At 56.3% G+C, this 20,909-nt stretch overlaps 1 protein-coding gene across 3 annotated transcripts; it reads left to right on the forward strand.

Annotated features, from left to right (window-relative positions):
• The first annotated feature begins 1,817 nt into the window (after positions 1–1,817).
• On the forward strand, positions 1,818–19,944 carry SLC35F6 (solute carrier family 35 member F6). 3 transcript variants are annotated; one of them, XM_075063564.1, is made up of 7 exons: positions 1,990–2,004; positions 6,663–6,868; positions 11,575–11,647; positions 12,203–12,374; positions 14,201–14,413; positions 14,649–14,759; positions 15,695–17,068. In XM_075063564.1, the coding sequence occupies exons 2-7, from the start codon at positions 6,849–6,851 to the stop codon at positions 16,174–16,176; spliced, it is 1,071 nt and encodes a 356-aa protein (XP_074919665.1). In that variant the 5' UTR covers positions 1,990–2,004; positions 6,663–6,848; the 3' UTR covers positions 16,177–17,068. The 3 variants fall into 3 exon arrangements, with proteins under 3 accessions (XP_032654516.1, XP_032654519.1, XP_074919665.1); XM_032798625.2 differs by lacking the exon at positions 6,663–6,868 and having other exon boundaries at positions 1,818–2,004; positions 15,695–19,944; XM_032798628.2 differs by lacking the exon at positions 6,663–6,868 and having other exon boundaries at positions 1,938–2,004; positions 11,549–11,647.
• The last annotated feature ends 965 nt before the right edge of the window (positions 19,945–20,909 follow it).

Below are 20,909 nucleotides of genomic sequence, written 5' to 3' on the forward strand. Positions count from 1 at the left end.
AAAAACCAGCAAGATTTAGAGATAGTCTGGCTGAGGGCCTACAGAAAGATCTGAGCCAAAGATGGCAGCCAGGTTACAGGACTACGATGGTCATTGGAACAAACAAAGGAAGTTTGATGTCTTCATATCAAGACTGAATGCCTTTCTGGAAGATATTTCCGGATAAACTGCTTCCAAGAGTTTTCAAAGAGCTGGCTGAGGAGCTCTCTAGGCCATGAATGATGATTTCCAGTAAGTCCTGAAACACTGGGAAAGTTCCAGAAGACTGCGAGAAAGCTAATGTTGTGCCAATATTTTATGAGGGTAAATAGGATGACTCAGGTAGTTACAGTTTGGGTGTGTCAGCCTGAGACTGAGCCTAGGCAAGACAATGGACCAGCTGATATGGAACTCAGTTGCTAAATAATTAAAGGCGGGTGATGTAATTAATGACAATCAATATGGGTTTATGGAAAATAGATTCTGTCAAACTAATGGGAGATCTTTCTGATGAGATTACGAGTTGATAAGGCTGATGTAATATTCTTGGACTTCTGTAAGGCATTTGACTTGGTACCACATAACATTTTGATTAAAAAACTAGAATGATACCAAATTCACATGGCGCACATTACATAGATTAGAACTGGCCAAGTGATAGGTGTCAAAATATAATTGTAAATAGGTAATCATCACTGAGCAGGTGTGTTTCTAGTGGGGTCCTGCAGGGATCAGTTCTTGACCCTGTAATATTTAGGTTTTTTATCAATGAACAGGAAGAAAGCGTGAAATCATCACTAGTAAAGTCTGCAGATGACACAAAGATTGGGAGAGCGGTAAATAATGAAGAGAAGAGGTCGCTGATACCGCGAGATCTGGATCACTCGATAAGCTGCTAAATGTACATCTGGGAACAAAGACTGCAGGCCGCACTTACAGGATGGGGGACTCGATCCTGGGAAGCAGGAACTGAAAAAGATTGGGGAGGTCATGGTGGATAGTCAGCTAAACCTGAGTTTCCAGTGCAACGCTGTGACCAAAAGAGCTAATGCGATCCCGGGAAGCATTAACAGTGGGATCTTGAACAGAGAGGTTATTCTGTCTCTGTGTTTGGCACTGGTGCGACTGCTGCTGGAATCCTGTGTCCAGTGCTGGGTGTCCATAGTGCAAGAAGGATGTTTATTAATTGGAGACAGTTCAGAGAACAGCCCTGAGAATGATTAAAGGACTGGGAAATCTGCCTTGTAATGACAGCGTCAAGGAGCTTAGCAAAGAGCTTACAGAGTGAGTCGCTCACTGTCTGTATTTACCTACATGGGGAAAAAGTATTTGTGCTAAGAAAGCTCTTCAGTCTAGCAGAGAAATGGCTACCACGATCCAATGGCTGCAGAGGGCCAAATTCAGAGGCAAATCCTGCAAGGTGTAAGTTTGTCAGAGGGGGAGTATTTAACCACTAGAACAATTTAGAGTCTCCACCACTGGCAAGTTTTAGAATCAAGACTGGCTGTTTTCCTAAAAGATCAGCTGCTGTAGGGATTATTGGGGGGCAAGTTTCTGGCCTGCGCTGGCCCCCAGTGGGGCCTGGCTCCTCGGCTCAGGGCCCTCCAGGCTCTGCCTGCTGTCCTGCCCCCCAGAGAGCAGCCAGGAGGCGAGCCTGCCCCGGCGCAGCCTAGGGCCCGTGGCTGGGTATCCCGGCCCCCGCCCCGCTGCTCTGGGGGGCCGGGCGCTGCAGCCGGATCGGGGCCCTGGGGGCGGCCAGCGCGGGCTGGGCGGGGTCTCTCAGCTGACTGCGGTCATGTGACCTGCCTTCCTCCTCCTCCTCCTCTTCCTGCAGCCCGGGGCTCGCTCCTCCCTCCCTCCCTCCCTGCCGAGCGCTGCGGCCGGGCCCGGTGGGTGCAGAGCGAGCCCGGCCCCGGGGCAGCGAGCCCGGCCCGGCCCGGCCCCGAGCATGGCCTGGACCAAGTACCAGCTCTTCCTGGCCGGCCTGATGCTGCTCACCGGCTCCATCAACACCCTCTCGGCCAAGTCAGTCGGCTGGGGGGGAGCTGGGGGGCTGCACCCGGGGAGCAAGGCGGGGGGCGCTGCTGGAGGGGGGGCTGCACCCGGGGAGCAATTTGCGGGGACAGCTGGCGTGGCTCACGGGTCGGCTGGAGGAGCGGCACAGCTGCCGCTCTGAGGGGGCTGCACCGGGAGAACCGGGCTCTGGAGAGGGCTTGCACCCGGTGAGCAAATTGGAGGCGCGGCATCCGGGAGGCCGCTGAGGGCTCACCCGGGAGCAAGACGGGCTGCATCCAGGGGCGCTGCTGAGGCTCACCCGGACAAGGCGGGGCGCTTGCTGAGGCTGCACCCGGAGCAAGCGGCGGCCTCTGGAGGGGGCTCACCCGGGGAGCACTGGGGCGCTGCTGGGCTGCATCCGGTCGCCGGGAGCAACCACGGGGTGCTCTGGGCGACTAGGGCTTGAGACCCGGAAGCGCGGGCGGGGAGGGCGCATCCTCCCGGGGAACAACATGGGGGCGCTGCTGGAGGCGGGGGGGCTGCACCCAGATTCTGGGGAACAATGCGGGGTGATAAGCGCTAGGGGGTGCGTCCTGTGGGCTGCCTCCCCCTGGATCTGGTGCCTGGGGGTGGTGGTTAGGAGATGGGCTCTGATCTGGGCCCTCTGTCTCCCTCCAGTCCTCAGTGAATGGGGGAGGGGTGAGGCTGGGTGTCGAAGGGACCCTGTTTCTCCTGGGAACAGAATTGGGGGAGCTGGAGGAATGGCCCTCCCTTCCCACAGGGGGGAACTGTGGTGGGATGGGCCCTTTTCTGCATGTTGAGAGGGGGTTGTGCCCCTGTAACTACCCCGGTGCGGTTAAAGTCCGGCTGCTGTGCGTGTGGACATGGCCCGTTCTGTGCCTCAGTTCTCCACATGCTGCACCGTGTCTGGCCGGTGCTTAGCCCGCTGGCATGTGTGTGGTGTGTTCGGCTCCACAGCCAGAAGGCTGGGGGTGGGGGGGGCATGGCTCTGGCCCTGGAGAAACCTGCCTGGCTTAGCCATGCCTTTGATGCGGAGATAATGCCTGCACCTAATGATAAAGGTCAGCCCAGAACAGCCCCCTGCCAGGCACAGCAGTGAGTTAACCGGTTGCTGAGTTCGAATCCTGGCTGGGTTGGGGTTCTCCTTGCGTAAGAAGGCTTGATGTGAGGAGTAGCACCAGCAAACAGAACAGTCCCTCCTCTGAGGGTGGCTAATGCCCTGTTCTGCAAGGGAAGCAGCTGGGCAGCGGTGCACCATTTGAGGAGGGGAGGTTTCTTCTAGCCATTTCTCTGCCTGCCCCTAAAATGCCAGGCCACTGCCAATCAGGTATGCGCTGAGATCTCCCAGCCCGGGCTGCACACCTCCACCTGTTCAACTCTACCGCTACGACTTACGCAGAAAAGCAGGAGACTGAAAGAGCCTCGTCTGTCCATGGGCTGCTCCCAGCTGTGGGGTTTGACTCTTCACCAAGCCGGAGTTCATTCCCGCCGTGGGGCTGTGTGTAGACTCGCTGTTAAGTCGATTCTGGTCCCTAGGCCTTGCAAAGGGGGCAGTGCTCTAAAGCCATGGATATGCAGTAGGTTAGAAATGGGGCTTCCTTTCCCTCTGCAGCCAGTGACAGAGCCGAGAGTGGGGATTCAACCACTTCCCTTCCTGCAAAGCCTGCATGCGGAGGGAGATAGGAAGCCAGCTCTGATCTCTCGGCTTCTTTTGCCCTCATGCGAGCAGGGGGGCGGAGCGCTAGCTCTGAGCGTAGTTTAGCTGCTCATCTGTGTCCCGTCTTTGTTGTATCCAAGCTCTTTGCCGCAATTAATGAAATATCGGATGGAGAAACTGAGTCACGGGGAAATTAAAGCAACTTGCCCAAGGGGGCCCAGGAAGCGACCCTCCATCTCCTGAGTCCCTGCCTTGGCAAAGGTCTCAACAGAAACCACTGATTAGCCCCTTTTTTTTTAAATGCCTCTTTCAAAATGCAGAGTTGAGTCAGTGGTGGTCAGCTGGGCTGGGTTGTTGGTGTGTCTGGTCATGTGGCAGGTGAGGTCAGGCTCTGCCCTGACTTGTGCAGAAATTCTGCTGACTTAGTGTGAAAGACATGAGCAAAGTCAAGAAAGCAGCTTCTGCTCTGTGACGTACCGGGGCGCCTTCGGTCATATGCCCCCTGCCCTACTTCGGGACTGTCTGGGCTGTGACCTCAGCTCCCTCTAGGTTTTCTTGCTGAGCTTTGAGGCTGAATTTTACATGTTCCCAACACATCCTTCCTGGTGCCCAAAGCACGAAGCAGATCCTACCTACTTTCATGGTGCAAGATGCAACCCCTGCTCTCTGCTTCTCCCACAAGACATCTTTGCCTCTCCTGATTTTCCTACCCTGGTTAGAAGTGACCTCAAATCCAAGGGCAGTTTAATTTGCATGGTAGATTTTTAAATTCAGGTTGGTGGCACATGTATCCTGCACAATGGGAATTCTAAAATATTTCCACTTGGGAGCAGTGAAACCCGCTTTGAATCACTTTCACTTTCATATAAAACTATAAGAAAAAGCCTCAAATATCGAGACTGTCCCTATAAAATCGGGACATCTGCTCACCCTAAACAGGTTTGACTTTTTCCTGTTTGGGAAACTTAGTTGAAATCCCCTTGTTTCTGTGCTGTACAGCGGATGCTGGTTAGCTCCGTTCCCAGCAAAGCGTTGTTAGCTGTAGGTTACCAAGAAGTGTAAGGCCCCTACCTGGGATAGCAGATTGGGGTGGCAGGGGGCCTGCCACCTGCACAGGAGGTAACGCAGGAGTCCTGTCACTACGGAGTGGGAGGGGGGGCCAAGGGGGTGGGGGGCTGCAGCCTTGATACTGTGGCTTTCCACTGGGGAACATGGGACTGCATGGTACCTCTCCTTGTTATCTCTGGGCTGTGCCCTGCCCTGGCACCTGGCTGCCTGGGCTTGGCCTGTTCCAGAGCTTCCTTCCCTGACTGCAGCCCTACAAACCTGCCTGCAACGGGGGCTTTCAGTGGGGAATGGGGGCCCGTGGCCCTGCATGGCACCTCTCCCTGCTCAAAAACGGTGCTAATATCTGACTCCTGTTAAAGTCCATGGGACGGGATCAGTTGCTACTAGCAGAAAGCTGTCTTCATCAGCATTGCCAGCGCAAGGCTGGCAGATCAGGTGCCCACTCATGGCAAAGCCCCAGGCCTCACTGAACGCTGACAAATGCAGAGCTGGAGGCCAGGTTGATTTACTTGTCTATTAACCCAAAGTGACTGTGTTTGGTTTATAAACTTCCTGAAAAGTAGCGGAATGTTAGCTGCGTTCATAGGCGCCAACTTCCTCTCTACCCAGGGGGTGCTCCCCCACTCCACCCCTTCCCGCCACCTCCCCACACTCCACAGAACAACTGATTGCAGCAGGTGCTATAGGGGAGGTGGGCTGCTGGAGGGTGTTAAGCCCCTGCTTATCTTTGTGGATGTGGGTGTGTAACACTGACAGAACCTGGTCGCCGGCAGGTGGGATCAAACCTGGGACTTTTGGAGCTAAATGCATGAACCTCTACTGCATGAGCTAAAAGCCCCATGGCTCTTAGCTAAGGCTGTAGCAGACTCGTTAACCTCTCTCTAAGTGGTCTCGGTGCCACTGGATGGGACAGGACACCACACCCAGCAGGCATGTGGGTTGCTGGTGCTCAGAGTCGGTGCCTGTGCCGGTGTTGTTTTCACGTCTCTGTCTCCTGTTATAATGGCGCAGCAAACGTTTCCATGGCATGTACCCCGTCACTAAGACTGTGTCTACACTGGCAATTGAACAACCAAAATTTTGTCTTTCAGCGGTGTTAAACCCCCTCCCCTCCCGAAAGACAAAAGTTTTGCCACGACAAATGCCAGTGTGAACAGCGTGTGGTCGGCAGGAGAGCCGACAAACACCGGCTCTGCTGCGCGAGTGGCTCGGCCACAGCCATGTCCATGTCGCTAAAAGCTGTGTAGTGTGGACATCCCCTTAACCTCTCAAAGGAGAGAGAAACCTTGAGATGCAAATGAAGAACTTTAATGGAAATGTCACTTTCAAAGCAGGTGGTGTGGATGACTGGAGATAAGATACTAGATGCATTTCTCACTCTCCTTCCTCAGAGCCCACCTGTGGGTAGCGACCCTGGCGGCTTGTTTTCTGGGAGAAGTGTGGATCAGGGAAAGATCCTTGTCTCTGGGCTGTTTGGATTCTAAGGGACGGCTCAAGAAGAGGGAGATTCCCAGAGGTGTTCTGGGTAGCTCTGAGAGGCTTTTGGGGAACGGGCAGATTGCTACAGCTCCACTGCCATTTGGAATGATAGACTCTGACTCACCTGTGCATGTATAGTACCTGCTTTAACCCCTCAGTAATTCACCTCTTCTTTACTAATAAGCCATTAGTTAGTTAACACTGGGAGCCAGTTCTCGGGTAGTCTTTGGTGTAAAATCTGTGGTACCAAATGAGGGGGGTAAGTGCCTGGTCTCTTCAGACTGGGAGCAACCTGCTGGGGTGTGGGTTTTGGTGTAAGTGACCATTGATCACGAAGGCCAGTTTGTCTGGGTGGCGAGATGGACTGGAGAGGCTGAGGGGCATGTCTGTGACTCTGTGGTGAGACCAGTCTAGTGACCCAGGAGTTCAGATTTCCCCACGCCAGTAACTAATATGATTACAGACCACCCCACCCGTTTGGGGTGTCTGCCCTGTTTTTCAACAGTCTGCCCAGAGATGGGCGCTCGGCCGCTCCAGATAGCACGTAACCGGCATCCAGTGCATGAGACAGCACGTGTTTTCCACAGAAACGTTTCGAGCGGCTCTGCCCCTAAAAGGGTGAAAACGTGTGTGGCGAACCTTGGGGAAGATGGGAAGGCTGGAAGCAGGGTACAGAGTGTTTGCCCTGCCACTAGCTACTACCCTTGTTTTGTGGATAAAAGGGCCTTGGTGTGTCAGGCTGGTAACTCAGCTCTTCTCAGCAGCTCAGTGATCTAAGAACAAAGCCCTGGAAACATCTCCTTTCCCCACATATCAAACCTCCCTTCCCCAGTTCGGCACTCCAGCAGGCAATGGATCCCTGAACCTCCCTGCCTCTGTGTAATGACCTGGGTGTTGATCTTGTGAAATCCTCAGCTAAGCTAGCCGGGTTTATCTTGGCTCTCTGATGTGCAGATGTCTTGCAGGTGGAGGGGGGCTGTTAGGCACACGTGGGAACTAATTAAACTGCTGGGAAGACAGATCCATCCCTAGACCCGTCACCCACCTCTCCTGGTCTCCATAGTCTAGGAACAGACTGGGAGTCCCGCAGAGGCAGGCCCTAAAGCACATCAGATCACAGGATAGAAAGTTAGTTGCTGAGACCTTAGGTCTGAATTGCAGCCACCTCTGGGGTGGAGGTGGTTGTGCTAGTGTTGGAGGGGCAAGGGAGACCATCAGCTTGAAGCAACCTCCTCCATGGAGGAGGTAGAGCCTCGAACATAAGACCGGCTCGGCCCTGCATCTTTCCAAAGCAGAGATGTCACAGCAGCCAGGATTCTGATCTGTCGCATGGGGCATGGCTGAAATCTGGAGCTGGTGCCTAGATCCCATAGCTGTTCCCTCTCTAGTTTGGCGTAACTGGATGCTGGGCCGGCAGCTCCCGCTGAGCAGCGCCTGCTGGCAAGGGAGGCTGCAGCTGAGCATGGACATGGCATAGAACGAATGTGCTCGGGGAAGGAAGCTAATCATGGGCCCTTGTCTTTCCCTGCCCGGCATCTGCGTAACATGGATGTGACCACGCGGGGCAGGGGGAATCGGGCCCAGGATCAGCCTCCGCCCATCTCGCATCCCGGGGCAAAGGCAGTGCAGTTTCATAGGGGAGGAACGCTCTCCCCTTCCTGGCTCCTGCCTGCAGCCAATGGTGCAGTTCTGAAAGCTGCCCTTGGGCAAGCAGTGCTGGGCTGGCGCTGGCCACCCCGGGGCAGAGGAGTGGCCCCTCAAGCTCACTAGCCTGTCTCTGCTGGATGCAGAAACCTGCCTCCAGATGGGTTAATGTTGGGGGGAAGGGGTGGGGAGGTGGCGGCACCCCCTTCACCTCCCAAAGGGCAACCCTGCCATTCCTGCTCCCTCATCTCCGTGTGCACAGGATCGCCTGTCTCCAAAGGGGGTGCTGCTCCCTGATTCGCAGGATCCCCCGGCTCTCACTAGACATCTCTTTCCCGTCACCACGACTGATCTAGTGAAGATTAATGCCGGGCTGACATCTGAGTCCCAGGAGTCGAGGCTCCCTAACTCTGTCTGTTACATAGAGGTGTCCGGTTCGCCTCACTGTCACTCCCGGCCAGGGAGGGGCTGGAATTGGTGCCAAGAAACCGAAAGCTTTGTGCTCACCACTGGGCTTGCAGGCAAGTCTGTGCAGCGACTGGCCAAGTGACAGCGCTTGTGTCTGCAGGCCCCTTTGAAAGCAGCCTTTTCCTTCCTCGGAAGTATCTGCTGCTGGGGTGGTCTCCAAAGAGCACTTTCCCTTGGCTGCATGTCAGGAGTTTTGTAAACTGTAACACTGCCTGGGAAATCTTTGACAAATCCCTTTTTGTCCTAAAAAAATGCTAATTTATCAAAGCAGAAAAGGTTTGCAAGACGGGGCCAGTTTGGACAAATCTCCCAACTTGGGGAAAAAAGTTGCAGAAAAGTTTGGGAATTGTTCCTTTCAATGGCAACAAGTTTCCCAGTTCAAAGTGACTGTTTCAAAACGTAAGCTCACTAGGCTGAGAAGAAAGAAGAGAGACGATCAAAATGAAACACTTGGCTTGACCCAAACAAAAATCTTCTGACGATTTGTTCGGCCACAGACATTGTCAAGATTTTTGTTTCGGTTCCAATTCGGGATGGTAAAAAAAATTAAAACTCTTGAAAATATTCCCAGGGTGGGGAAAGCGTTCCCCGCTGAGTGTGAACTGCGAGACACCTGCCCCCTAAGGCAATGGCTGCAAATCAGCAGCCCCTCTGCCAGCTTGCCCCAAGGGAGGGCTGGAGTGGGCAGCCCAGCTGCGGTCAGTCTCAAAAGCACCAGCAGCAGCGTAGGAACTTGGGGCACTGTGTTGCCCACTGCTGGGAGGTGGCCCTGATATTGGTATATTGGGTGTCACGGCCGTGGGTGATTTGAACCTGTGACTCTGCTCAAACAGTGTGCTGTGGCTCATCTCCGCTGCTAGAGCTCGGACAGCGTCTCAAAACAAGGCTCTTCCCTTCTTTCCCCGCCGGACTGAGCACACTGCTGCTCCTAACCGCTTCCCCAAATCTGCAAGCAAATGCAGCATGCCCAAGGGCTCCCATCAAAGAGAGCTCTGAGCGTCACTGGCCCAGACTAACTAGAACAGCTCCAGCCTAGTGATCCTGCCTGAACAAGTTGGACTTATTCTCTAGGAACAGAAATCTGGGCAGCCAAGGTGGCTGGAGTGAGACAAAGACAGTCCTGTTCTGTTCTGATTCATTGTCCGTCTAGTCCCGGTGACGTACTAGGTTAGATAAAGCAGCAGTATGTGTCCAATAGGCCAGGCCCTGTGTATTCTGCACCAAACTCCTCAGCTGCAAAATCTATCCTTTGCTCCAGAATTGTGAGTGGCTGGTATTTATGGCTGTCAAGTAAACCTTCCAAATGCAAACAGATGCAGTGTCGTCTTGCTGGGGTGGCAGCCAGGCTGAAACACCCCCTAAGGGAGGGGTGGATTGCCCCCTTCAGCGTGATGTGTTAACTCTGAAACCTAATGATGACAGTGCCGCTTAAATTGCCAACTGTTTCATTGCTGATTGCTTAAAAGCCTGATGGGTTTATCCTACACTCTCAAGCCACTAAAAGCCCCAGCTGTTCCCTCCAAAAATCTCTAGCCTTCCTCCTTGCAATCTAATCTTCAGCAATGTGAGTTTTATGTTGTCAGTGCACGAACACGTAACGCACGGAGAACTTGGGTGCTGTTTAAAACACATAATGTCAAAACACCTAGTGTAAAGGACATGCACAGATTGGATTAATCCCTTTAAATTCAGTCCAAAAAAACCCCTCCCTAAAGCTGCTAGAGAATTTGCAGTGTGCTGATGCCAGACTGCTGGGTGCTGGGCCTGGGACCTGGATAGCAGGCCATGATTTTGCATTTGCAGAGAGCTGGACTTGACCTGAAACACTCTCCACCTCTCAGTTCTATGGTTCAGGCTGCTCAGGGTCGAGGCCAGGTTGGGTGACAGGAAGACGGCGCTTTCCCCATCCCAGATATACCGTGATCTGTCTGGGGTGTTCATTTGTGAAAGGCTGTGAGACAATCCGTGACCTCAAGCACTTGTCTAAAGGGCCGTGGGTTGGGGGTAACCCAAGTGCTTGTCCAAACCTTTACAAATCTGAGAGAAGCGGTGGCAGGGGGAAGAATTCCTCCTGTCTTTCAACCAGCCCTAGGTAACCATGAATAGACAGTGAGCCAGTACAGGGCGAAGACAGTATCGCTGCAGAGATCAGCCAGTGCTCTCCCTAGCTCCGGTCCTCCACAGATCTCCAAATCGATAATCTCCCCTCCCAGCATCCCGGGAGGCAAATATTCCCCATCCAGCCATGACACGGCGAATCATGGCTCGGGCTGATGGAGCAAGCTGGAACCCAGGAGTCCTGGGGCCCAGGCCCCTGCTCTAATAGCTGGACCATGCTCCCAGTAAGAAGCGGGCCGAGGCAATGCAGCTGTGCAGACAGCTGTTCGTTTTTAAAACACAGCACTCCATTGGCGCAGTTTGCACTGCACCTGCCCGGTGGGGAAGTGTCCTCGGTTGAGTCGTGTTCTTCGGTAAATACCAGAGATTCCTCTGCTTCCGACTGCAGTACTTAGAGACTACTTTTCCTCGCGGGCCGCGGAAGAACCTCGCCCCGTTACAGCTGCGCGCCGGATTCCCCCGCAGGCTAAAGGAATGGGGCCTGCCCATCTGCTCTGAAAAGCGACCGTTTGGTAGCGCTGCTCTGGGGGATGCACGAGCCAGAGTAGAATCCAGCTCGCTCTGCCAGCGCTGCGCTGGGCTGATGGGAGTGAGTGTTGCTAGACCCGGAGCAGATCTGGTTGCTCAGAAGGGCCTGTCTCCTGATTGTAGCTACACGCAAGAGCCTCCGGCCCCAGCCTTCCCGCTGTTAACCCTCAGAACGCTGGTGTTTTCCAGCCCACCAGCCAAAGCAGGACTTAGCCCAGAGGTCCCCAGTCGGGGGGAGGGGGGGGAGGCATGGGGGGGGGGCATCTCTATGGAGGAACATTTGAGAGGCCGCAGCTGGGGTCTGGGCCAGCCCCCCACGGGGGCAGGGAGGGAGCACCCCAGCTCCGCTCCTGGACCCAGTCCCTGCTGCCGGCCCCGTGCCCGAGATCCCGGCTGCCGGCCTCAGTCCCTCTAGCTGTGACCCTTGCCCCGTCTGTGTCCCCCTGCTCCTGGCCCTGGCTTGGGGGGGCGTGAGGTAAAACGTTGGGGGACCCTGGCTTAGCGGTAGCTGGGGTCACTAGCACGTCCCTGGTTCGCTGAAGAAAGGCGAAGAGTCGGGTTTCACTGTCTGCAGGTTTCCTATTCTAACAGCAACCCCCATTGTGTCTCGGTTCCAGATGGGCTGACAACTTCACCGCGGGGGGCTGCGGCGGGAGTGCAGAGCACAGCTTCCAGCATCCCTTTCTCCAGGTACAGCCGGCGCCCGGTGCGGCCGTGGGTTTGCCGGGGAATGGGATCAGAGAGCGCACGCACACCCTGCTCATAGCGGATCTCTCCTCCCAGCCCCTTGGAGCGGGGAGGGGGAGGCAGATGAACCCAGCTGTACAGAGCCCCAGGCCAGCGTGTTGCCCATACTTCCTTCCTGGCATGCCCTGATGGCAGTGCCTTTTGGGGAGCAGAGGGGATTATTCTGGGGAAGAGGGGTGTCGTGTCCTCTCCCCATCTCTCCACCCCTTCCTGGATCAGCAGGTTTGCATAGCAGATTGTATAAGATTTTACGCTCTGGCCTGTCCTGCCATCCAGCGGCTCTGGGATCCACTGGCCCAGGTGGAGAGGAGGCTACAGTTTGGGACTGAGGGGCAGAGCTGGAGCTGTGAGGTGGCAGAGCTTCCTGGGTCTGCCTTGCTCCAGGGAACAGGCAATGGGTGAGGAGCTGCGGTTGCCCCCTGAGATACCAGCATCCAGCCTCTGTCGAGCTGCCTCCCCAAGCACTGTCGTTACAGAGCGGCTGTGTCCGTGTTTCAGGCCGTGGGAATGTTCCTGGGCGAGTTCTCCTGCCTGGCTGCCTTCTACATCCTGCTCTGCAGGGACCGGCAGAGAGCAGAGCCCAGCCTGGGCCCCGCACAGCCCTTCAACCCGCTGCTCTTCCTGCCCCCGGCACTGTGTGACATGACCGGGACCAGCATCATGTATGTGGGTAAGTGCCGGGGGGTCTGACGCAGCTCCGGGCTTGGGGGGTGAATGGGAGCACCTGATACGCAAGGGGCAAGTGGAGTTGTCTTTAAAACTTTATGAAACTTCACGACTGGTCCTTCTGGTTAACCCCCCACAGTTTGCCTTTTTAAAAAGGCAAAGAAAACCCCAGCTTTGAACACAGATTAAAAGTGACACTTTTCATTTGGAAACTGCCCCCTGTTATTGAGCCAACCAAACAAAATTGGCAAGGAGGGAGGGGAGGGGAAAACCCCTATTTCCTCCCCCCTGTATTGCTCATCTGTTTTGCAAAGAGAACAAACCAACAGGCCACCAAGCAATATATGTTCCCCTGTCAACTCTCCAGGGATTGCGCCTTCTCTCAGAGTGAGGTCCGCTGCCTGTAAGGGGTGCCCTCTCCTAGGTGGGCAGAAACCGAAGTTATCTTAAGTACATATCTGACCCCTTTACTATAGTGTCTGAGCACCTCACACTCTGGAATGCAGCGTTCCTTGCAGCCCCTCTGTGAGACAGAGCTAGTCGCTCTAGTGTACAGAGGGGAAACTGAGGCACAGAAGGGCAGCAACTTGCTCACAGTCCCACAGGGAATCTGGTGGAGCTAGGATTTGAACCCTGGCCTCTGGATTCCCAGGGTAGCCTCTTAACTTTGTCACAGTCCTTCCTCTAAGCTAGCCATCCCCCGAATCATCTGCTTTGACCACTTCCTTCCTCCAACCAGTCAAGGGGAGGCCGGAAGCCCTGTGTCCGCAAATGGCTAAGAAGCTCTGAGGATCCGATGTCCTTTATGTAAATAATCAGTTTTAATAACCCCCCTAGAAACTCAGGGCCTGATTCCCCACTGCCCGGCATCTTGGTCATCCTCATTCACCGCCGGGCAGAGTGGGTGGGAAATGCCGTGAGGTGCGCTCGCTTTGCCCAGCTGTAGATAACACAAGGGGCAAGGTGCTGGAGGAGGGGGCCACAAGTCTCTTTCTGGCTACTTCTGGACCGAGTGGCGTGAGGAGATTTTTGGCCCTTGGTACTGCCCCACAGCCGCGAGAGAAGGCTCTGAAAGGGGTTCTCAATCAGCTGGTGCGGTCACGTTTTATTTCTTGATTTTAACCATTCACCACAAAACATGAGCTGTCCTGCCCATAAGCAGAGGGGGAGGGGCCCTTTCCACAAGGTCTCAGCACAGAGCTCACAGCTCCAATTAAAGTCACCCCCAAAAACTCCCTGGCTGGGAGCGGCGCGGAGCGGGGGACTCCCCTGTGCGCGATGGATGAACCTCAGTTAATTGTGAGCACATCAAAGGAGACGTCACTCAGACTGATGCTGATTAAACCCTATTTAAGGACCAGTCGTGTTCTCCGGCCGCGTTGTCCCGCAGGTGGGAGCCGTTCGAGGGAGGGGGAGCGCGGGAAGCTTTGAACACAGGCTGGGAAGGATGCCATGGCTGAAATATTCTGCCTGGGCACTGTCGCTACCTCTATGCCTCCCAGATTTAAAATGCCTCATTGCGTTTTGGGCGGAGGGGGCTAGAACCGGGAGACACTCTGCAAGCTGTACTGGTATAAAGGCTTTTATCTTCTGGGCTTCCAGCCACCAGAGGGTGACGTAGTCACCCACCCACAAGCTACTCTGCAGGGGTACGAGTCCCTTGCTTACTGGGCTCCTAAAATGGCCGGGTCTTGAGACAGCTGGTGGGACAGGAATAGCAGGGGGCTGGGGTGCGTCTGGCGGGGAGGGGAGGAATGGACTAGCTGGGGGTCAGGACTGAGGCGCGTCTGGCCCAGCAGCTCCACTCACAAGCACGTTCTCTTGCTGTAGCCCTGAACATGACCAGCGCCTCCAGCTTCCAGATGCTGCGCGGGGCGGTGATCATCTTCACCGGGCTGCTCTCGGTCGCCTTCCTGGGCCGCAAACTGGTGCCGAGCCAGTGGCTGGGGATCCTGGTCACCATGGCGGGGCTGGTGGTGGTGGGGCTGGCGGACATGCTCGGCACCCACGATGAGACGCACAAGCTGAGCGAGGTCATCACAGGTACGTGGGGGGGTCCTGGAGTAAGGTTGGGGGGAGGGGACGTCCTGGGAGGGCCACGAAGGAATCTGAGAAGGGGCCATCACAGGGATGAATTTTCCAAGTGGGACTGACTGCGGGGACGCCGGTCCTGAATGCAATAGATTCCTGCTCCAGTTATGCCACCCTGCGGGTGAGGGGTCTGGGACGGGGCTGTGTCTGGAGACCCCCACGTTCTCTCTTCCCCGCCCTCCTCCAGGTGACCTGCTCATCATCATGGCTCAGGTGATCGTCGCCATTCAGATGGTGCTGGAGGAGAAGTTCATCTACAAACATGATGTGCACCCGCTGCGAGCCGTCGGCACGGAGGGTAGGTGGCAGCAGGGGGCTGGGGCTGGGTGGTGAGGTTCTCACCCTAGACCAGGATGGGGCTGGGGCAGGGGCAGGGAGTTGGGAGGATCATACCCAGAGGAGGGGGCTGGGGCTGGGTGGTGAGGTTCTCACCCTAGACCAGGATGGGGCTGGGGCAGGGGCAGGGAGTTGGGAGGATCATACCCAGAGGAGGGGGCTGGGGCTGGGTGGGGGGAACCCCATACTGGGTGCAAGGATGGGGAGGGGGAAGTATCTCTGATGCCCTGTGGGCAACTCTGGGCTACTGACGCTGAGCAAGGAGCCTGTGGCGGAGTCACTCACGCTGGGAGATGCAGTGGGCAGCGTCCTGCATGCCAGCCTCCGAGGCTGGCGCTGGGCTGCGGGGGCTGGTGCTTTTATGGCGGGCACCTGAAGTATCCCTGTCCGCTGAAGACATGGGGTCTGGGGTCTGCGCCCAGGCAGCAAGGGCAAACCGGCAGCTGGCGGGAGGGGAGCCAGGGTCTCTTCGCTGGGCACCCAGCCCTCCAGTCCACATGAATGGGGCTGGGGGTGCTGGGAAGAGCTGTCTTTAGCCAGGCTGCTTTCCGTGTGTGTGAAACAGCGTCGGGGGCGGATGCTGCGGCAAGGGGGCGGAATATAGCGACTTGAGGGGAGGCCTCCTTAAAACTCCGGGGTTCATTGCCCACCCCTGCGGCTCACTTGTGCATGGCGGGAGGGGCGACTAGATCCTCGTGACCCAGGACAGCCTCTGAAAAACTGCAGCTTTCTCCTGAAATCCGTCTCCCAGCAAAACCTGGTTCCAGTGTTCAGGGGTCTGGGGCAGGAAATGCCACGTGTTGGGGTGGGGGTGGAGAACCACTTTCTGGGGAATGAGCCCCAACCAGCAGCGCCTGGCTTTTCTGCACCGCCACCCCCTGCGTTGTTCCCTCCCAGGTTTCTTTGGCTTTGTCATCCTGTCCCTGCTGTTGATCCCCATGTACTACATCCCGGCGGGCAGCTTCAGCAGTGGCCCGCGGCAGGTGCTGGAGGACACGCTGGATGCCTTCTGCCAGATCTGCCGCCAGCCCCTCATCGCCCTGGCCCTGGCGGGCAACATCAGCAGCATCGCCTTCTTCAACTTCGCCGGCATCAGCGTCACCAAGGAGATTAGCGCCACCACCCGCATGGTGCTGGACAGCCTGCGCACCGTGGTCATCTGGGCCGTCAGCCTGGCCGTGGGCTGGGAGACCTTCCACGGCCTGGAGATCCTGGGCTTCCTCATCCTCCTGACCGGCGCTGCCCTCTACAACGGCCTGCACCAGCCCCTGCTCGCCAGGCTGCCCTGGCGCCAGCCCGCAGCGGCTGCCCTGGGCTCTGAGGCTGAGAGGGAGAATCTGCTGGGAGGGGGGAGGGCACCCATCAATGCAGACAGCTGAGAAGCCGGACCCCATGGGGCATGGACGCCAGATCCCAGCACCCCCTCGTCCCCTGGCCTGGGCTGGGACACCGGAGCCCGCCTCTCTGTACTTACTGGGCCTCAGATATTCTGGGCACGGCTCCTCTGGGGCTTGATCCAGCTCCTCTGGGATGGGAGGTGGGATTTGGAGAGTGAAGGTCACTAGAGGTGCTCCCCCTTCTGATTAAAATGCCTCTGCACATCCCCAGAGGAGGCCCTGCCATGCCACCGGTGCACACGAGTTATCCACCCCTTTCTCCCAGAGGTTGCAGTGACATCCTGTTCTGTGCCCCCCCCCCCCCCCGTCCCCTGCTGCCTGCCTGGCTGCATGACCCATGGCTGTGCCAGGATGGGTTTCGGGACCAGCACCACTGAATGCACATCAGATCAATGCTGGGAGCTGCTGCCTCTGAAGGAGACACCTGTGCTCAGGGCCGTGCATGCATTTCTCGGGGACCTTCATCGGGGGGCATCTTTACCTTCTCTCCCGCCCTCCAAGGAGGAGGACTTGCTCTACCCACCTAGCTCCTGCTCCACCTGCAGTGTCTAATGGTGTACCTGGAGGAAACCGTTCTTCCAGGCTGGTGGGACAGGCCCACGACCCGTCTTCTGTACCGCGTGCAGATGGAGCCTGGAGAAGCATTGGTTACGGCCATAAACCCTGGAAGCTCTTTGCCTCGGCCGTCTCCTTGCGCAGAGCTGAAGCCGTCTGCAGGGTGGGGCCCTGTTTGCTGCACCCGGGGTGGCATTGGGGATTTTAATGCTGCCTGTTGCCTCCAGTGGCCCCTGGGTGCTGGGCTGCAGGGGGCCAGTGGTGCAACAGTGGGGGGCAGGGGTGTGCTGTATCACGCGCAGTAAAGTGTGCAATTCCACACCTACGTGCAAGGCGTGACCTTGTACAAACAGCGTGTGCAAGGTCACGCTGGGTGCAGGGTGGAATCAGCCACAGGGCTGGGGTACGCAGTGTGTGCGTAGGTGGCTGGTTCTCTGCCTGCTCCCTCTGTTGATGGGACGTCCATGGGCTGTCACGCTTGGTAGGGAGCAATGGAAGCTGGTGGACCTGCATTAGCCAGGGCGGTCGCTGCCTTACTCGCCCTGCAGTGGGGGAGATACAGGCCGGGTCTGGCCTGGCTGGGGTCAGGGGGTGGCACGTGCTGCCACTCTTGCCTTGGAGCACTAAGCAGCGTCTTTTGTAACCAGTAAAGCACAGTCCCCTGGGAGCTGCGTCTGCAGCAGTTCCCTGGGGTCGGGGGAGAAGCCTGGGCCTTGTCTCCCTCTTACCTGAATCAATCACCCTCCTGCTGGGGCTTCCTCGGCCTGCTGCAGCCAGGGTTGTTCTCTGGGCCTGCGTCCTCCTGCTCCCTCCTGCCTCCTCCCAGGCAGCGATGACCCTTTACAGGGGCTCCCCGGTCCCTCCATGTGCTTGAACTGGCCCAGGGCCTCGCCACAAGGCACCTCCCCATGCCCATCCCCATTGCGTTCCCTGCCCTTTCCACCGCCAGAGGGAGGTGGTCCCGTTTCAGAGCCACCATGCCTGTATCCCCCCTTTGGCGAGGACACCTGCTCTCAGCCCCCGGCTCCCCAGCCTGCTGCCGCTCTGGGATGGAGACCCCTCTCCCTCCCTTCTGGGCAGGGTTCCCTGGGTTGTGCCTAGCGTGCCCGGGCAGGCCTGCTTGCTTTCCCCTCTGAGCCAGTTCCCAGTGACTGGCATAGGTCTGGCAGCCCTACAGCGCTTCCTCTGCCGGCCTAGTCTATGGTTCAGGTACAGGCACCGCAGAGGAAACCATTACAAGACCCTGCATGCACAGCTCACCCCACCCCTCACATGGGCTCTGGGTCCTTCACCCCCACACTCCAGGGGTTTCCATGGGGGGTCCAGCTCGTCACAGCTTCAGCTCACACCAAGCCCCCCATCTTATGGGGCCTGGTCCTCCCACCCCTTCCCTGAGAATGGGGCTGCTGTGGACGAGAGGTCCTGTCCGTGCTGACTCAGGAGGAAGGCCCTGCGTGCCTTTAAAACCAGGCTGTTTATCCAGAAATCCTTTCTTTGGCCCCTGGAGCACGGAGTTTGAACTTGTGTTTCTCCCCAGGGGCTGACTTCAAAGGGCTGATAACCAGAGGAGCTAGGGAGCGTCCCCCCTCCAGATGCACAATTGCACGTTTAACACAATGGACCCCGTGGCATTAACCCTCCTTCGCTACCGTTTAACTCACTTCAGTAATGGGAATCTAACTTCCCCAAGGCTTGTCCAGGATACTGCAGAAGGGGGTCAGGCTGGAGGGACCTGAATGGGTGGTGAGCCTGGATTCTCTCTCTTTGCTCTCTGCATTTCTCCTCCCCAGCTCGCTAGTTCCCTCCTTCCCACGCACCCTCCCAACCTCCAATAAAACTGAGAACTTTTCTCCCTTACACAAAGGAGTAAAAGCAGCCCCATCGCTCTCCCTCTGTCCACTGGCATGGGCCCCCTCAGCCCACCTGTTTTTCTGTTCTGTTTGCAGGGCTCAGGCCAAGTGTGCACCACCTGGATTCTGCCACCAGCCGAGCTGGTTGACCCTGTTGCAGTGCGTGCAGGGTGGGATCCACCATCCCCAGGCCCCAGTCAGCTCTGGTAGCTGATTTCCTGCCAGGTAGCCAGCTGTGTGCAATTCCCTATGTACACCCTCCAGCCCCTGCATGACAGCAGCATGGCAAGCACTGGTACTGAGAGGGCTATGTCCATGTTTGGGGCTCCTATGATGGATGTTACATCCCCCAAACCTTCCATCTTCGTGGACATGCGCGCTTCCTGGGGAGAGGAGGAGGGTGAGCAACCTGGGACAGGAGGGGTAGAGAAGCTGCATGTAGGGCCTGCTGGGCTCCTCTGATGTGGAACTGCAGCCTGGAGAAACTAGCATCCTTGGAGCCAATGCTGAGGTAAAGCACCTTCTGGCTGGGTTGGCAGAGATGCCCCTGTTAGCCGGCAGAGGTGCCATGCCCTGCCCTGTGTATCATGGCTGGGCAGGGCAGTGGTGCTGTGGCCCCATGCCACCACCTGGGAGCACTGCACACGGGACCTGCAGCAGGCGCTCAGATGTCAGGGTGATGGGCGGCTGTCGAAGATCCTAGGACAGAGGAGGCTGCAGCAGAGGATCCTGGAATGTCTCTTGCAATGCAATGATCTGCACAGCAGTGTCCGGGTCCTTTCCCTGTATCAGGGATGCGGCCACCCCCAATCTCCTGCAGGCGGTGCTCCCAATCCAACACCACTTTTCTCCCAGTAAGAAGCGTGAGGAGGGCAGGGAGGAGGTCATGATAGAGCTGAGGGGTTGGGCTTCCTTGCAGACCTGTGGGGGAATGCATAGATTCCCTGCAGGCGCTTGAGCTATACACTTAGCCATTCTGTGCCTCAGTTTCCCCTTTGCAAAATAGGCGTGATCGTGCTCTGCATTTCAGTACAGCAAAGATTGTGCACGTGTGCTCTGGTTTAATGATCACGAGATACTCAGGTGCCGTGGTGGTGGGAGCCTTATAAAATAGGTTTGGAAGGGTTAGTTTATGTCAGCAAATATCAGTTTCACCAGACACACACAAACTGAGCAAGCAGTGTTTTCATCAATCATCAAAATTTACCCATAGTCAAAGTAAGAAAAATGCTGCTTGAAAACTTTCAGTGAGAGTGAAAATCCAGTGCTGCAGAGATCTGAATTAGGCTGGTTACGAGTGGCCGTGTGAACGAACAATAAAACCAGATTTGCTTTGTTGATTTAAGGGTAGTTTTGATGTGTCTTTTGACCTGTGACATTGACAGTTTGGGTTTGAACAGTTCATACAGTTTTCACTCCTTGAATCAGCTATGAACATTTAAATTGATAAACATCAAAAAATGCTTCAGAATAAAACACAGAGATTAGCCCCTGAAAATAAAAGTCTGCTATGCCTAAGAATGTTTGTGACATAGATGTAGCTGTGTTGGTCCCAGGATATGAGAGAGATGTAGAGAGAAAATCTTTTATTGGGCCATATATTGGGAAGTACAAGCATCTGGGCTTCCCAGAGCTCTTGTACAGGTCTGGGGAAGGGAACAGGCAGGTCTAAGCTAAATCCAAACTGGGACAGATTGTTGGTTCACAGGCTGTAGGACAGGGTTCTCAACCAGGAGCCCATGACCCCCTGGGGTGGGGGTGTATGAGCCAGTTTCACAGGTCCATGGGGACCCATGGCTGAAACCTGAGCCCCAGCACCCCCATGGGGCTGAAACTGAGAGCCTTGGTGTCCCTCAGAGGGCTGAAGCCACAAGCCCTGGAGTCCCCCATGGAGCAGAAATCTCGAGCCCTGGTGCCCCTGTGGGTCTCAAGCCTGGAGTCATGGAGCTGAAATGAGACTCTCCGCTTCATGGGTCTAAAGCTGGGGAGCCCAGAGCCCTGGTGCCCTGCAAGGCAGAGACCTGGAGTCCCTTTCCCCTCCGCCCCAGAAGCTGAAGCCCTGAGCCTCCAGTCCTGCAGGGCTAAAGCCCTAAGCCCCCCACCTGCTCCACAGCTGAAGCCAGGAGTTTTTACAACATGTTGGGAGGATCTCAGACAGAAAACGGAGAACCCCTGCGGTAGGAGAACACAAAATTAAGTGGACAATTAAGGGTTAGATTGTTAAGAGCTGGGTCCCTTCCATACAGGGTCAGTCCAATGGTCCATCTAGCCCAGTCTCCTGTCTTCTGACTGTGGCCGGGCCCAGAAAAT

This window comes from Chelonoidis abingdonii, chromosome 3 (assembly GCF_003597395.2).
Source record: "Chelonoidis abingdonii isolate Lonesome George chromosome 3, CheloAbing_2.0, whole genome shotgun sequence".
NCBI lineage: Eukaryota > Metazoa > Chordata > Testudines > Testudinidae > Chelonoidis > Chelonoidis abingdonii.